The sequence below is a fragment of the Episyrphus balteatus genome, chromosome 2, assembly GCF_945859705.1.
Source record: "Episyrphus balteatus chromosome 2, idEpiBalt1.1, whole genome shotgun sequence".
Lineage (NCBI taxonomy): Eukaryota > Metazoa > Arthropoda > Insecta > Diptera > Syrphidae > Episyrphus > Episyrphus balteatus.
The window spans coordinates 2,804,329-2,822,900 of NC_079135.1; the positions used below are offsets into that span (position 1 = coordinate 2,804,329).

General features: G+C 30.7%; 1 protein-coding gene across 1 annotated transcript; it reads left to right on the forward strand.

The window, feature by feature from the left end:
• Positions 1–2,493: 2,493 nt before the first annotated feature.
• On the forward strand, positions 2,494–17,342 carry LOC129911713 (uncharacterized). Its single transcript, XM_055989587.1, has 2 exons — positions 2,494–2,637; positions 15,565–17,342. The coding sequence occupies exon 2, from the start codon at positions 15,587–15,589 to the stop codon at positions 16,727–16,729; it is 1,143 nt and encodes a 380-aa protein (XP_055845562.1). The 5' UTR covers positions 2,494–2,637; positions 15,565–15,586; the 3' UTR covers positions 16,730–17,342.
• Positions 17,343–18,572: the final 1,230 nt, after the last annotated feature.

Sequence of the window (18,572 nt, forward strand, 5' to 3'; positions counted from 1 at the left end):
AATTGGCTAAAAAGTCAATTAATAAAAAAATTATTTTTTTTTGGTAGAAGCTTGATGCAAAAATGGAAAATTTAAAAGCGGAGGACCTTCCCATTAATATAAAGAGCTCATATTTGGTGTGTATATTCTAGAGGTGTCTAGCAATCGAATTTTTGAAGTACCAAATCAAAAAAACGAATTTCCATTTTTTTTGACCCACCCTAATGGAGAGGTTTTACTTACTGAACAATTTTAATTAATTTTTCGACCTATGTCACTTTGTCAGTTTAGTGTTTTTTAACTTATAAAAACAAAAGAGATTTTCTTGCCTGCGCCTTTTTATTGTAATATCGGAAAAATAACTCCTAATTGAATTTTCCGAACTTATACCTATCAGTGTTGTCGTATACTTTAAATTTTGAACTGGGTGCAAACAAATTCGATAACACAAAAATAGCGGATTTTTTGACTCTATATACTTATTAAATATTCGTACCGTAAATGAAATTCATTCATAGGGAGTAGTAAGGTTCGATAAACTACAAGAAATTTCGGGATAAAAAAAGTCTTCTTTTCTTAGAAACAATTTTTCCGCTTTTAAAAATGTTTTTGAATTTGATACCTTCCAACTTTAGTCGCTCCCGTTTTTTAATCTAACTTTATGCTTTTCAAAGTGAAAAAATAATGAAAATTATTTTTATTTTTAATTTTATGCTTTTCGACAGTTTTATCGATTTTTCATTTAAATTACAATTTCTTAAACCAATTGTATTATTTTTTTTTAATCGTTTTTTTTAAAACGGCATAAGAATAAGTAGGTATAGGTACCTACTAAAAAAAAAAAAAATAAACTTGTAGTTTGAATAATGGCAAGGAACATAAAAAGTACCACAAGATCTTGTGGTTCAAAAATACCTCAATATCAATATTAGGGTGGTCCTTATTTGTATGGGAGAAAAAAAATTATTTTTTTTTACTGAGCACCCGATTTTATTGTTCCTATGCATTTAAAACGTGTAAAAAAAAAATTTCAAGAAAATCGGAGAATATTAAAACGTCCCGCTAAAGCCTAAACCTAAAGCTTAGTAAATAAGAATCCAAGCAATGTCTAATTTTTTTATTTTTGAAGTGATAATTTCATAAATATTATTAGAAAAACAAATATTATTTTAAATAAATAAATTTTTGGATTATATTTTCATTAATAAATGACATTAAATAAGCCTTCGTAACGAGTTTCGAGACTTTCAACAATAAATCCTGGGTATTTTTGACGATAATTTCGCACAGGCCGAAAATGTTGAATGAAAATTACACTGTGCAAGTTTTTTTTTCAAAAAAATATTTAAGACGTCTGCACCATTGACTCAATATGTTCGGATTTTTTTCATTAACAAAATATTATTTTTTTAAAGAACACAAATTTTACCTAATAGGTACACAATAAAAATGCAGTTTATTGTACTGAATTTGCTAAAACATAATAAAAGATGTATGAGTACATATTTGTTTTAATCATGAATTTTTTCTCCGAGTAATTTTGTAATAAAAAAGAGCCTTTTTGTGATATATGATAATTTCTAGTAAACGTTTAAGCCGATTTAAACGAAAGTTTCACAGAAGTGTTTAACCTTTAAATCAAAAATTTCAAAAACTGACAAAAAAAAACACTTTTTTGGTTAAATAAATCATTATTTTTTTTGGAAAATCAATTTTTTAAACTTAGTTTTTAAATATTGATTAAAATTTTCTTATAAATGGTGTAAACTGTTTTTTTTTTTTATTCAAAATGTTGGAAAGTTTGTGTATGTCTCTAAAAAATATTTTTTAACTATTTTAACGATTATCCAAATTTTAATTCCTGTTTTTATACAAGTAATTAAACGACATAGCTACTTTAAACAACAAAACGATGTTTAAATAACTATAAAAGCTAATTTAACATTTTTTTTATTTCAAGTTTCATTAAAAAATCAATTTGTATTTGTATTTTGTAAAAAAAAAGTGGATGGTGTTAAAATGGCAGATTCTGAATATTTTTGTCACATTTCCAAATTCACGAGTTAATCTATTTTCTTCAAATTTTCTATGGAGTTCTAAAAGTTTTCTGCTTTTTTTTTTAATATAGCTATCACTTAGCCGTTTTCTCGAAAACTACTGTTCAATACCAATTTAAGCTGCTGTGCAACTTTAACTTAAATCAAAACCAAAATATTCGAATATTTTTTTTAAACACAATTTTTCGAATTTTAATATTAAATCTATTTATTTAAAACTTTTTTTTTCAAAATCCAAAAAGGGTTAAAATGTTCATCCATAGCAATAATTGAAAAAAAATAAATATGAAAATTGGATCATTTTAAGTTTGGAAAAAATTGTCTAAAGTAATATTTAATTGCTAGTTGAAAATCTAAATTATCGTACTAGTACTATGACAGCTCTGACTCTTCTGATAAAGCAAAAATCTTAACGGATAATTTGAGTCTAACTCTACTTCCACTAATTTGCAATTCCACTCAAATCAGTATGCAAATTCCAATCAATAGGAAAGTACTTACCCACAACATAAATTTGTTTAATTCAAACTTTGTGTTTAAAACACCTGTTCAATTCGGAATCTTTAAAGAAAATATAAAATTACGAGACAGTGCCTCAGAGGTAAGAATTTAAAGAATGTCCCTTAATGATTTAGAAAAAAAAACTAATAAATTAACAATAAATAATAATTTATCATAAAAAAGACAAACAAAAACAATTCCACACATTTTTTTTTCTCTTCATGTGAACTCTCGTTACTTCCAATAACTTAACAATGACAATCATATAGATTATTGAATATTCATTCCACACGCCATTAATTTACATGATGTTTACCCACAATCAATAACTCACAAGAGAAGACATTGAGGCGGCTTCGGCTTTAAATCAAAGAGTCTGTGCTCCCTCATAATCCCAGGCAACAGGTGTTTTTTTCTGTTTTTTTCTTGTAAACACTAATTACGATTCATTGTACAATTTCCTGGTAAAGGTATTCTCTCGCACTCTCAAGTCTCCGCAATCAGCCTCAGCGGCAGCAACGAATAGGCCTTGACTTTCTTTGTAAATTTGCAAGCCTGACTTGTCAACTTACCTGTCCACTTCCTCCTAAGAGTATTTTTTTAACTTGTCAAGATTTGCGCTGACATTTTGACAGCTAAACGTCAATTTAAAATAGAGGTTCTGAATAAAAACCAACATCGATCTGGGCATGTGTACATAACCTTAAAAAAAAATAGAAATAAAAATAAAAATTAGTATTCAAAACATTCGGAGGGAGTCATTGTGGGAATTGATGATTTCGGAGGCTCTGAACCCGTCACCAGCCAACGAACGTCATCGGAGCCATCGATGCACCACCGCACCGCAATAATGTAAAACGCATGATGATGGTCAGTGTGGTCACACTCACATCGAATTGAAGGGGAAGGGGGAACGAGTAGTGACGAAGGAATTTCTAATTTTTTTGGGAATCATCGAAAACACGAAACAGTGAACTGTTGATGGAGATTCCGCTGCGATATGAACCGAATCAATCCATTGGGATCATATTTCTTCAAATGGTCGTCGGTCGTTTCTCGACTGGTGCTGGTAGTGATATGTTTTTTTTGTGTGTCTTTTTTTTTGGGGGGGATAGAGACACGTCATTAAGGTGAAGACTTCACGACATATCAAGACATATTTTATGCAATGGCGCGTTGAGACATTTTTAGATAACAATCTTTTGAGGTTTTTTTTCCAACTTTTTTATGAAGACATCACGAGAAGTTTTTATTTTATCAGGGACATGTGATATACATGTAAATTTTTGAATGAGATTCCTCCAAAAGGCATTCTTTTTTATTAGAAGTGTTTTAGGTGGATTTCTTTGAGATTGTTGTCATGAAAAGAGTGATGGGGTTGAATTCGATATAAATAAAGAAGCTCCGATTGTGACCTACGCATATTATGTTTCGAAAATTATGGAATAAAAATGTAAATCACTTTGGAGGTGAGTGATAGAAAAAGGGGTGATGTTTTTGGATGAAGACACTCTTCTCGAATTTAGACAGATACCTACGTTTATTTGACGTCGCTTTTTCGAATAGAAAAACGTGAAGGTAGGTGCAAATTATGACTTTACAATGTAGGGGGCCATCAAAAAACAATATTTGACAGTAAATGTATAACATTGAGAGGTGTCTTATCGCTGGCAGAGATCTTTGAAAAGGGTTTATGAAAAACTTTGGAATTTACCATCGAATGAAAATGGGATGTGTACTTATTTTAAGTGGGAAACGTATATAGATTTCTGCGGGTTTTGATTATTTTTGAATTTTCAAAATAGTACGTGTGATTGATTTGATATAGGTACAAATGCATAAATATGATTTTTTTGGGGATTGCCACCTTCGTTGTTAGAATTGTAAGCTAAGATAAGAGTAACAGCAATACAATTATGCTTCTTGGAATTTGTGAATCATAAAAAAAGGGAAAAATGCGAGATTTCATGTTAGGAAAGACACTCCTTGACATTTCGGGACTTGAAATGAATTTAAAGAATTTTTATCAATTTCATGTAAAAGGAGTCCTACAATTTTGATTTTCTGCTCCGAAGGAATTTACACTAAATATTCAAAACTAACATTAATTCTTGAAACGCATTCTCCAATTTATTTATTTATTATGTTCAATTAATTTTAAAGAAATAATGAACAAGGGAAATTATCTGGATTATATAAAAATATACAATTTACAAAATTAAAATTTTTAACGACGGAAGTTAACGGAGTGTGATATAATTTATTATCTAATTGAAGTTTAAACAGAAACCTGGAAAATTTTAAAATTTTGCGTCATAATTCAGAAATCTCACTCGATGTTGTCTTTTTCAAGCACTTAACTCCATAGCCGTAGCTAGGATTTCATTTCGGGGGGGGGGGGGGGGGGGTTAGCTCAGACCAAACAAAATTTTTTTTAGAAATCACAATACTTTGTATCAACTATATGTAACTGCAGTCAATTCTAAATCCCGCTAAATCAAATAGTCATTTTTAGGAGAGGAATTCGTAGTTAAAAGTTTAAAAAAGCCCTGCTTACGGTAAACGAATTTAAAAATGGCCGAATATTCAGCGGCATCTCTAGTTTTGTAGGTACAAAGAGTGATAAGTTGGTTGATATAAATTGCGAGCGTTAGCGAGCAAGAAAATTTTTTTTAAGAAACAAATTTTAACCATTCTAAGGCTTTATAAAAAAAATTATTTCGTACAATTTAATAAATAAAACATTGAAAAATGGACTTTTTCTTGCACTGAAATTTTGTAGCAGAAAATTGACAGGTACATTCTATCTATTGAGTTCTAAATGATATTAGCAATACTTAAAAACCAAAATTTTAAATAATCCAAGTTGTTTGACATGAGATAATTACACTGGTCAACAAGGTTTTTGTTACAGAAACCAGGGTATACTTTTCTATAGGCTGAGCTCGAATCCGAAGTCAGAAAAATTCTATCACATCACATTTTGGAGATATTCGAAAATGCCGATTTTTACCCAGTTTTCAAAGTTATTTTTTAGAGTTTACTTATTTTTTTTTTAAATTAAATTTGTAACAGTTTCTAAAAGAATTGTGTAAAAATTTGAAAGCGATTGGTACAGAACTTTTCGATATTTGCTATTAAAAGCAAATAAATATGAGATGCCCCAAACACTTTGATTTCAAGTCATGATTTCTCGAGGAAGAAAATAGATATTTAAAAGATTTAAACGGATTTAGAGAGACAAAACTTAATTCTTTTAGAAACTGTTACAAATTCAATTTAAAAAAAAAAATAAGTAAACACTAAAAAATAACCCTGAAAACTTGTAAAAAGCGGCATTTTCGATTTTCTAACGGGAAAATCTCAAAAACGTGATGTGATCGAATTTTTCTGACTTCGGTTTCGAGCTCAGCACACAAAAAAGCTATAGAACAGTATACCCTGGTTTCTGTAACAAAAAAGAAGTATAATTTTGTTGACAAGTGTTATACTTCACTTTGAAATTTAATAATAAACTGAAATTGTTTAATTTTATAATTTGAAACAAAAGAATAACGAAATGTTGTAAATACAGTGCTTTGCAAAAGTATAATCGCACCATATAAAAATGCTATTTATATAAAACCGAGTATTGCAGCGACACCCTACTATTTTTTTATTAAAGGGGATCAAAAAACAAGAATATTGAGAAGAACAAAATGTCCCGTTACTTTCTCTTATAATTTTTAGAAATAAAAACAAGTTTTTCTTCCATTGCAAAAGTATAATCGCATTTTTTTTATTTTGAGTATGGCCAACAAGGTTTTTGTTACAGAAACCAAGATATACTTTTCTAAAGGTTTTTTATGTGCTGAGCTCCAATCCGAACTCAGAATAATTCTATCACATCGCGTTTTTGAGATATTCCCGTTAGAAAATCGAAAATCCCGCTTTTTACCAGTTTTCGAGGTTATTTCCTAGCGTTGGTAGGTACTACAGTCTCTGAATAAATCGATACATTTATTTTCGCTTATATACTGGATTTAAGGTTAACATAGAACAAAAGTGGGTAATAAGCAACTGAAGATATCTCGGACAGTAGAAAAGATGTCTGAAAGATTTAAATAGATTAAAGGGTAATATTTCAAAAACGAGATGTGATCGAATAAGTCCGTCTTTGTATTCGAGTCTCGGCACCAAAAACCCTGCATAAGTACTTGTGGTATTTAAAGGGTTCTTAAAAGAGCATTTTAAGGTGTTAACATAGTGCTTAAGGAAATGGTCAAAGAGATAAAAACTCTTTGTAATGGACCAAACAATTTTTGTTTTCCTTTATACAAACTTCATCGACAGCTTCTGCAACGATGCAAAATTGGTAGTGATTTTAAGGGAGATTTTCATATAAGTAATCAAATCACTAAAATACAAAAACAAATCATTTAGTGCTGCACATATTAGACTTGTATATGTTTATAATATAGGTATCTTTTGATTTTCTGAAAAAAAATTTCGGGGGGGGTTAAACACCCAAACCCCCCCCCCCCCCCCTAAATACGGCTATGCTTAACTCAATCTGATTTATCCTGAAATCCTGAAAATTTTGGGGTAAGGCAGTATAAAACCTCAAAATCAACAGAAATGAGTAACATATTAAGCGGATAAAGGACAGCATTCCCAAATTATTTCTTCACAATCAGAGGTCAAACACTGTTAAATTATGAAAACAAATTATTTCAAGCTACCTACCTACTCCTTTTGTATGGCCGAAAAAAAAGTAGGTACCCTAATTTTGCAATGTAATAATAGTGGTCAAAAGTTTTATAAGGGTCTAAGGTTTAATAATATGTAAAAAAAAAAATATAATATCGTTTGTCTTTGGCTCGCTCAAATCGGTTGAAGTTGTTAGGAAAAAAAAACGATTTTATATGAAAAAATGATTTTTTTTCTTCGCATATTATTTCGCAGCTTCTTTACTAAGAGTTAAATTCCAACAAATATAAGCTTAAAAGTTTTTTCTTATAAAAATATATATTTAATATATTCATTTTTGTATTCAATCGGCGCAGTTTAAAAAAAAAAACATATATTTCAAAAATCTCTAAAAATTCAAATTTCTTCGATTTCTTCTTATGTTTTGAGCGAACCAAAGATATTAATTAAAATGAAAATTGTAAACGCAGGATTTAATTAAGATAAGCAATGCAACTTTTAAAAGCTATTACATTTGAAAAATCCATACTTTTGCATTTTGACACACCCTACTGTGTATTTCAAAAAATATTGGGTTCCGTTATTTTTGTAGTAGATCTCTTAGACGACCTCCAAAAAAAGGTGTCCTACGGTGAACAATATATCTCTGATCCAAATCACCTAAAATTAGAAAACCCAAAAGATTCATTTCCAGAATAGACGAATGCAGGTAATGAATGAAGGAATAGTCAAAATTTTGATTTTTGACAAAATGGCATTTGAAGCACATTTTAAAGTGGCTTAAAAAATCGCATTATGACAAAAGTATCTAAGAAAATTGTGTAAAAATTTCAAGCCGATCACTCCAGCCGTTTCGAAGAAATTTTTCTCACCGACTTTGAAAACACAGTTCCGAGAAAAACGGGTTTTAACATTTTGGGAACCATGTAAATTAAGTCTTCACAAATACGCTTTTTTTCCAAAACTAATTGCAGTATCAAAGTGAAATTTTCGTTCAACATTGTTATATATTATGTAGATTCAAAATATGCAAAAAAAAAAATTATTTGATTTTTTTCAAAATTACAACTAGGTATTACGCCTTAAGATCAGGTTTGTTAAAATATCAATTGACAAAAAAAATACATTTGAAATTAAAAAAAAAATATTTATTGCACATTAAAAAAATTTGCATTCCAAGAAAATGTTATTGCAAATGAAAAATATTTGCATTGAAAAAAAAAATAATAAAATGCACGAATGGGTCGCACGTACTTCCTCTTGTAGTTCACAGTATCTTTATCTTAAATATCTATTGGAAATTTAAGATTTTGTTTACTGCAGAGAAAAAAATCAAAAAAAAAGAAATCCAAAGCTTAAAAATTAAATTAATTTTTTTTTTCAAAAATATTTTTTTTGTACATTATATACTTCAAAATGATGTCTGTAAATTTTTAATAAAATTGACTTATGCTTTGATGAAATATATATGAACTTAAAAAATATGTAAATTTTTGAAAAAAACGGCAACGCTATATTTCGTTAGAGCCGTTTTCGAGAAAATTGCAATACCTCGAAAACGTTATATGGGAGATATGCGTTAAAAAAGAGATATTAAAAAAATAAAAAAAAAACGGGTCTAGGGAATAACGTAAAAGGCATCTGTACCAAGTTTCAAGCAAATCCATCCATCCGTTTAGGCCCTAGCTCGATGTACAGATGGACGCACACACGCACACACGCACACACGCACAGACCTAAGGACGGCAAGACGAAAACCACTTTTTTGATCTTCTCCATCATCGTAATGTTGGTTTTGATTAAAACCTCAAATTTTTTTTCTACTCCAAACCAATACTTGCCCTATTGAGCAAGTAAAAAAATTAAATGCAAGTAAAAATATTTTGCATTTGCTTAAAATTTTTTACGAGATCAATTTTCAATATTGAAACTTATTTCTATTATAAACAATACAAAAAAAGTATGTTAAAAATATTAAAGCTTCCAAAAAAAATTAACTGTATCGTAAAATAATACGGTTCTGCTGTAATCCAACGAATAATTCGTTACGATACGAGTACCTAAGTGATATCTGAATGTTTTCAAAACCCACAGTCATCGATCTTGATATTATTAACCTAAGGCCATGTTCTTGTTATGTACAAGTAAATATATTGACATATCATCTTATGAGTCAACTACTATCTTTTAAAACACAAATTCAACTAATTTGAGAACCTCCAATACTCACTTCCATTAATTTGTATTAAAATAAATTCATACGCATTGCCATCTGTAGGGAACCGTTGTTCGTTTGACTACAAAATCAGATAGAACTCCGCAAACAGTCCATAATATACCTCTACATTCAGGCAATTTCATGTATGAGCTCATTTTATATGCGCAAAAACTTATCCGCAATATCCGACTAACGGAGAGAAGAATCTCAGGTGTCCACCAAACAATATATCGGATCCCGAAATTCCACAAAAAAAGAGGAACAAACGAAACAAAAAAAACTCTTCACAATAAAAATGAGTGTGTGTGTGGGTAGAACGATAGTTCTATGCCATATATACATACAAGCTCAAAAGCATTCCATAATTGAAGCATACCTCGCGCCTCACGTTCAGCTTTCCTGCATTTCAGCAACAGTAGCACAAACGCAAATAGCCAATAATCATAATAATAATTTTTTTGTGCACATCCGCCAACCGAACCGCCAATGCAACTCGAATTTGTGCAGTTATTCCGATTCACCCAAGACCATTTGTAGCTATTTAAATCGCCTAAAGAGGGCGGCAGTTGCTGTGTTAGCTGTTGGGTGCAGCCTCAGAAGAGCAAGAGCATCACCCAGCAAGGCTAAACGGAAACGTAACAAAAGTGTCACACTGGTCAATGCCTGCGAGGAGTCATGGCTACAATGAAAACGATTCTATCGCACCAAAGCTGGATAACAAAGGACAAGTGCGGGCATTAACAGTTAAATGCAATCGATAGGAATCTTTACAGCTTCGTTGGTGCCTTGGGTTGGGACTCAAATGCATGGTGAATGCAGTTAAATTTACATAGCGAACGAATTGAATTGACAATGTGTGTTTTCTTCTGTGCTGGATTAGACAATAGCTGAAGAGGCTAGAAAAGCCAGCCACAGTCAACACAATATAAAGGCGAGAAGCTGGAAGGTACTAGGTATCCCAGGAAGCGCTGGTCTGTATGGTGACCCGATCAGGCGAAGATTAAGCGGCCTACAAACTGCTTCCATTCGCCATCTGGCAATGGGCTTCCCAGCCCAGACAAACCTAGGAACGCTCCTCTCAGCTCAGCAGACGACCGAAGACAGACGCAAATCGGAAAGATCGATCGGGATATGCAGGATGTTGCTGCTTCTCCTAGAAGAGCTCCAACTGAAGACTTGAGGAGTCTTCATCTATAAGAGCTGTGGAATAAATTGCTGTTTACGTAACTGTCCTGGCAATTCTTGCAACTTTGATTAACATGTGTAGATCGAGACGTCCGCGCTGACAGCTCAATCCGCTGACGAGACTTCTTGAGTTTTTATTTGACGATTTATTGCTGGCTTGCTGCGCTTGCTTCAGCTTCAACTCCGGTTGCTTTTGCTGTTTTCTTCTCTCAAACTGCTGCTGGGCTTAGGGGGATTCGATCTCGTTCGAATGATAGGCGAGAGGACGTGTTGGCTGGCTGTGCGCGATTCGGTCATGAAATTCACGAACTGGTTTATGCCACTGATATGCAGATATCAAAGACGAAGTTATACGAACTGCGTACGCACAGTTTGGCAGAAGCATTACTTTTATCCGGCAAAGTGATCGGATTGTTCTTATATTATATTTTTGTTGTTGTTGTTGTTGAAAAGAGTTAAGGCCCCTTGGTTCAGACACAGACATCAGGTAAGATATATTTTAATACTCTATCGAGTATACAGGTGCTGGGAACGTGTCATTATTGTGACTACTCTTGTAACATGAGTGAATTCAAAAGGGACCAAAAAGTTGTGTATCCGAGAGTCTAAAGAGTCAGACCCAGATCAGCACACAGGAAGCCATAATTAATGTATCGATGATGGTGCGCACGAGCGATCCGATTGAAATAAATATTCATACAAGTTCGTTTTGCTGGGCTTTTCGGTCATGTTTCCATCATGATCTTGAGAATTTTTTTTTTTTCATTCAACACCAACAACCTTATTTTGGAAATCTGTTCGATCTTAATTACAGACGTCTGGTTGCAGTGGATGTGTTAAGAAATAAGAGGTTTTCCAAGGAGGTACTACTTTTGGGAAATTTTTTTCTCAACATGTTAACTCGATATGGAGAAGGTAGTTGGATTTGATGAAATCAGAGTTAGGAATGATCTCCTAAGTACTTATTGCAGTGTCCCTTTTACTTAATTCTATCAAAGCTTGATAGAATTAGAAGTACAAAGATCCGAGGAAGCCTTCATGTTAAAAATACCATCTCCCAAAAAATTGAACACGACCGACTCAGTTGGTATTGCCATGTTCAAAGGAGAGATCCTGAGAACCCCGTCAAAAAATATAACGTTCCAACACGAAATAAAAAGAAAGGTAGGCCTAAAAACTCCTGGTACAAGCAAATGCAAAAACACCAGCATTCAGTTGGCCTCAGAAACGGAACAATACAAAACCGGGAGGCTTGCCGCCGATTTCTGAGGTCAACCCGGCGAACCCCACAGGCGGATCACTAGTGTGAAGCAGTAACGTGGGAATGTTATGACCCCCTCGACATCGAGATCATAACAGCGCCGAGAAAAAGGAAGAAGAAGAAGAAGAAGAAGTCCCTTTTACTTAAGAATTACTTATAATTCTAATCGAAAAAGCACTTCAAAGCTAAATTGCCATATCGGTTCAAACAAAAATAATGAATTGAAAATACATTTTTCGAAAACGAATTATTTCGTTTTTTGAAATTTTTGCTTATCAAATTCTTTAAAATATATAAAAAATATTATGTTATTAAATTTTTATACTTAAAAACGCTTTTGACCAAAGTTAAGTTCTTTACGTATTTATTAATTTTACACAATAGGATCACAATTGAAAAAAAACATAACTACAATGCAGTTCTGTTCTGCTTAAAAAATCTCCACACCGAAGAGCTAAACTTTGGCCATGCAATCATCCACTTTTTTATCACGAATCACGATACACCGAAAAAAAACCAATATCAATTTTACATTTTTTAAATATCAGCCAAAAATGCTCTTTAAAATGTGTTTTATGAAATTTAAAATGTTAAAACAATATTTTTATTATCCTGATAATAAAATTATTGTTTTAAATGTCACATTTTAGAATTTTTTTTTTGATATTTTATTATCATTTTTTCATATCAATTTCTCATTCCAAATTATTGATAAATATTAAATACAAAATTCTTAATGTGTACTTATTTAAAGGCGCTTTGTGTTTTTTCGAAGTAAAATGTATGATTTACTGAGAAAATTTGATCGGCACTAAGATTTTACTTCACATAGTTTGGAAGAAAATAACAAAACCCTTGTAAACCAGTGTAATAGAAGATAATAATCACCACTATTTTGTAAAAAAACTTTCACTTTCAGTAATGTTTTGAAAAAAGAAAGAAAATACTTTTATTAATAAAAATAAAAAAAAGAATGAAATAGGTTTCATTATAATAAAAACGTAAAATCTAGTCAACATTGATATTTTAATTGTCAAAGTGAAATTTTCACTTATCCACTTAAACTTAAAAAAATGTCAAAATGCTATGATAAAATATCAAAATTGATATTTTAATAATTGTTGGACGACTTTTGTCACTCAAAAATGTTAATTTGATAGCTGTTATTATCAATTTTTTTTTTCGGTGTAGTTTTAAAGTCAGTGTAAGCTCTTAACCTTTACTGGTTATGGTAGCGTACTAAGTGTGGTTTTTTTAATTTTCATCCCGGGCTCGACAATATCTCGAGAGTGCAAAAGCCCAAAACTCCGAAAGCACAACAACAATTCATAATAAATAGCTGAAGTTGCTTAAATTTTAAATTATTAAATAAAATATATAACATAGAGGAAGATTGAAAAGAAAGACGGTTACAATTCCGAAATTCTGAATCCAGAAAACCTTAATTTCGAAATCGAAAAAGCCATAAAAAGAGTAAAAATAAATTAATCTATTTAAAATAAAATGCACGACTGAGTCGCACGTACTTGCTCTTGTTGTTGAAACCATCTTTATATAAAATGTCTATGGAAATTTAAGATTTTGTTTAGTTTCGAGAAAAAAAAATCAAAAAATTAAAATTGAAAATATAAAATTTTTTTCAAAACCTTTTTTAAATTTTTTTTTAAATATAACTCTCTAAAATGATGTCTGTAAGTTTTGAATAAAATTGAATTATGATTTGATGAAATATATGATCTTAAAAAAATGTCAATTTTTGAAAAACGCCAACGCCATATTTCGGTTCTCCGAATGAGGAAAACATGACGAAAACCACTTTTTTGTATCTGCTCCATCATCGTAATGTTGGTTCGAATTTATTTTTTCTACACGAAACGAATAAACTTGCCCTATAGCTATAGAGCAAGTAAAAATATATCCATTTAAAATAAGATGCACGCCTGATTCACATTTAGCATGTGAAAAATTAATTTAAATTGAAAAAATAAATTTGTTTTAAAAAGTGCAAAAACATAAATTTTTAAATGGGTTGTACATCCAAACTAGAACGCCATTTAATTTTATGTATAGTAAACATTTTTTTTTTCTTAACTAAATGGTTTTTTCGAGTTTTTTTTTTAATATTCTTAATAAATCTGTTTTCTTTTTTTTTTTAAACAAAAATTTGAAACACTTTTCAAAAAAAACAAAAAGAATTTGTAATTATTAAAAAGTTAGTTTTCGAAGTACTAAAACAAATTTTCATATTAAACAAAAAACAGAGTGTTAATTTGCCCTTAGCCAATTTTGCCAACGTTTTTAAAAATTTTATTATTCATAAATTTGATATTCAAAATATTATTTCAACTTTTTAATAATAATGATAACACTGGTCAACAAATTTGAATTTTGCCACAAGAACCAAGATATACTTTTCTAAAGGTTTTTGGGTTGCTGAACTCGAATCCGCAATCAGAAAAATTCTATTAGCCTCCGTTTTTCAAATATAACCGTTATAAAAAAAAACCTTTTTTTTGTATTTTCTGACTTCAGATTAGAGTTCATCAGCACATAAAAAAACCTATATAGAAAAGTATATTTTCGTTCTTGTAGCAAAAACCTTGTTGACTAGTGTAATTGATGTTAATATTCTTGAGTGACTAAATTTTCTTAGTTTGTTATCATACCTATTTTTCTAAACACCCCTTAAGTTCCACCATAAAATTCAAGTCAAATCCAAAGTCATCATCATTTTCATAACTTTTATCATCTTGATCCATCTCCATATAATCTGCAACAATGCATAATTCAATGCAAGTGCGGGAAACCAGAACAACATCGTGTTCCTTTTTAAAGATTCACACAAAGACACGGTTCGATGAAATTCTCAGATATCGACTTGATAGATACTAAAAGTTATAAAAAAATAGTAGAAGCCATCGAGATGTAGGAGGCAAAAATATCAGCATTTTATCTTGTTGCAATGCAATACGGGTATAAAATGCTAGTTGAAAATTCCTTTCGTGTTTTTTCAAAAAAAAATACGGGCACACATGTTGTATATACGGTATCTAAACTCTTTAGCTTGACTCGCGAGCTCCTGAGGTGGTAGCAACTAGCAGCAGCGTACAACATCTCTCCTCGAAACATACAACAACTACAGTTTGTTGTTTGCTAGCAATTTTTGTTGAAGAATTCGACCTGATATATACCTGGCAACGGCTTCTGTTCCTGTTGTTGCAACATGGCTGCATGGTTCCCGTTGATGGTGGTACTTTGTGATCTCTGGACACGTAACGTATATTATGATAATAAAATATTATTCCTCACCATACATCATTGGATTCGGATTGGGTTGGGACTGAGGATGATGATGGGAATGTATAGTTTTTCATCCTTCGATCAATGATGGCTCTGATGGCTACTTTTGTGGTTATGGTTCATTTGGTAAGACTTTTTGATTCGGGTGATGGCTTTTAAAAGTTCTTAGGAAGGACAGTCTTGTTATATGTTGCAACTTATTATTATGCTAATCAGTTTTTTTAAGCTTCCTATTGAATTGTATCTGATTTGACTTTGCTTTTAAAAATCACATCTCAAAGGCTTAAGGGAATTTCTATTTTTGTGTTCCAGTCCAAGAATTATGTGTTCCTTATGAATTAGAATTTACTCTAACTGTTCTTCTTTCTTTACAGCTGACAAAATTCGACTGAAAAAATGGCTCTTCCTTACTATTATCCACCATCTGTTCCTCTGGGACCTGGAGTTGCTTCTATGTCATCTGAAAGGGTCACTCAAATTTACCAACAACATAACCTTCAAACAATGGCTTATTTACAGAACGTTCAATATTTTCCTCCGATTCGTTACAATTTTACACCAATTCCATTTAAACCTTATTATACAGCACCAATTAATAGTTTGTTGAAACCACCAACTTGCTACCCGGATAACCTGCCATTTCCTCAGACAGTTCCGAATATGGCTTATCCAGTAGCACCTGTGCCGTTTAGACCTGTACATTATACTCCAACAGCTCCGAGCTTTCAATCTCAGCTTAGACAAGTTGTGAAACGTGTAGCTGAATCTGATGCTCGAATGAAAGCTGAATCGAAAAGACTGAAGGCTAGTGAAAGTGAGTTTAGACCTGTAAGTTCAAATGGATCATTGGACAATAAAAGACCCTCAGATTTGATAGTAATATCTGATGACGAAATTCCAACACCAATTTTGGAATCACAAAAACCCCTCTATGTTGGAAATAACCCCACTGTTATTCCAGATCCTGCCTACGAACAACAACTTTTACAGCAACCAGGACTTGGGCAGCAGTATATTACGAAAATTCGAAAACTTGTCGAAGGATTTCCTGAGACGGTTGAAATTAAGAAAAGTCCATCGAACAAATCTTCTACAAAAGAGAAAAAAGTTCGTCAAAAGTGCACCAAAACCAAAGAAACTATTTCTAAAAAGAAGACAACTCCTGAACCTAGTGAACCATCAAATGAATCAAATTCAATGCCAATCACTTGGCAAATTGATTACAACTCACAAGACAAGGATCATGTGGTTTTAGGATCAAATGGGACATTAATATCAAGAACTTTCTACGAAACTATTCCATGGAATAGTTTTAAGTTGAGTACCAGAATTTTAGTGCAGTACTATTTTACTCCGTTTGCCTTGGCAACACAAAAGATAAACGGGGACAATCAATTGGATAAAAATATCATTGATGATATTGTGAATCATATTATGGTCAAATGTGGAGTTGGAAGAGTTTCGGTTAGACATAAAATTGAATGGATATGCGCTGATGAGGCTCTTAAGAGAAAACAAAAGGTTGAAGAATTATGTTGAAAACTTTAATTTTTATTGTTGTAATATTTGACATTTTAATGTTATCGTTTGATTTTTGAATTCGTTTCAAGAATATTTAAAAAAAAAGAAATTTTTGTAAAATTTTCCTTTAATTATCTAAAAATGTAATGATAATTTTTTTTTGTTAAGCAAAAATCAAATAAGCAAGTATAACTCGCACAAAAATTATTAATATTCGTTATTAAATAAATTATAGTTAATTACTGTAAGTGATTTTAACTGATAACTGATTCGTAAGATTTTTAACTACCTACATGCTTTCAAAAAAATAATATATTTTCGTATTGTATATGTGTACCTAAGTTTAAAAATTTCGTTTTTGATGTGTGTAATGTATAAAATCACAAATCGGTTGTTTTTTTTTATAGAAATGCAATTGTTATAAGATATATAAAATTTAAATATAACTTAAGTTGACTAAATATATTTTGTACTTAATAAATTGTGGTTTACAGAAATATAACTGTTATAAGCAAAAACTTAAACCTAATATAGGTTTTAAGAACTCTATTATTTAATGAACACAATTTCAAAAACAATTTCAATTTTCTGTTGTTTTTTTTTTCACAATTGATAGCTATGTTGTAATCTTAAAAAAAGGTTTTTAATTAATTAATTTTTTGAAATTAAAAATTTTAGAATACAAATTTTCTATATTATTTATTTATTTATTTTTGACGTGATAACGTCTTATAAATCGATGAATCATGGCAGCCACAATGGTATTGAAAAAAATTCTAAAAAAAATTTCAAAACCAAGCTACTAATGGTTTTCTAAAACTAAAACATGAGGTAGACCTTTGACAAAGTAGTGATTATAGGTATAGTGGATTTTTTTTTGACAATTTGAAAAACGTCATTCGAAAGATAATAAAAAAAAAGTTAGGAGTCTGATACGGATTTTTTTTTAAGTCTCTGAGTTTCGAAATATGAATTTTTGAAAAAAACCTATGTACTTATATTGGGGTATTTTTGGGTGAGTTTTAATTTTTTTTTTTTTTTTGTAGCATTCAAATAATCTCAAGCTTATAGAACATGTAGTTTATGACTGTGCCCATACATGTGCAAAAAATTGGTATTTCAAAATGGTTTTTTTTTTACCTTTTTTAACCGTTTTTTATTTTTATCTTTTTTTTCTTCAACAGATAAATAAATGAAATTTATATTGTAGATATTGTAGATAGACAGGTTCTATCTTTTGATCTAAAGCAAAAACAAATTTGATTTATCTTTATTGAGCATCCTGATAATGTAACCTTTCATTTGGTATATCACACATAACTGTTCATTTACTACAAGTTACACAATGTCAAATTAAAAAACTTGCGAAATACCTCAAAACACCTGTGGAGATCTGTTGATCATGCACAGCGTGGGAAATTCCGTAATCTCAGTTTGGAATTTCGACATGGTTGGCTTTAAAAAATTCTAACTTTTTTTCTAGGAATCGCAGAAATAAAATTGAAACGTCATATGAAAGATGAAATTCTAAGCTTTCACATGATATAAAATTTTGTATATATTGTTAAATTATATGTTTTTTTTTTTGCTTTTTTTTGATGAAAATTGATCGAGTTGAAAAAATTCTAACTCTTTTTTGAGATGCCTAATAGACATGATCGATATATATATTTTGAGCTGAAGCAATAAGCTTTCAGGTGTTATAAAATTTATTATAGGTTGTTAAATCAAAAAAATGAATTTTTGGATGATGGAAATGACTGTTTCACTTTTTTCATAAGAAATGATTGTTTTTAATAAATTATTTTAATATTTTTTGCGCATTGTAAAAATTTAAAAATGGTTTTATTATTTAGAAGAA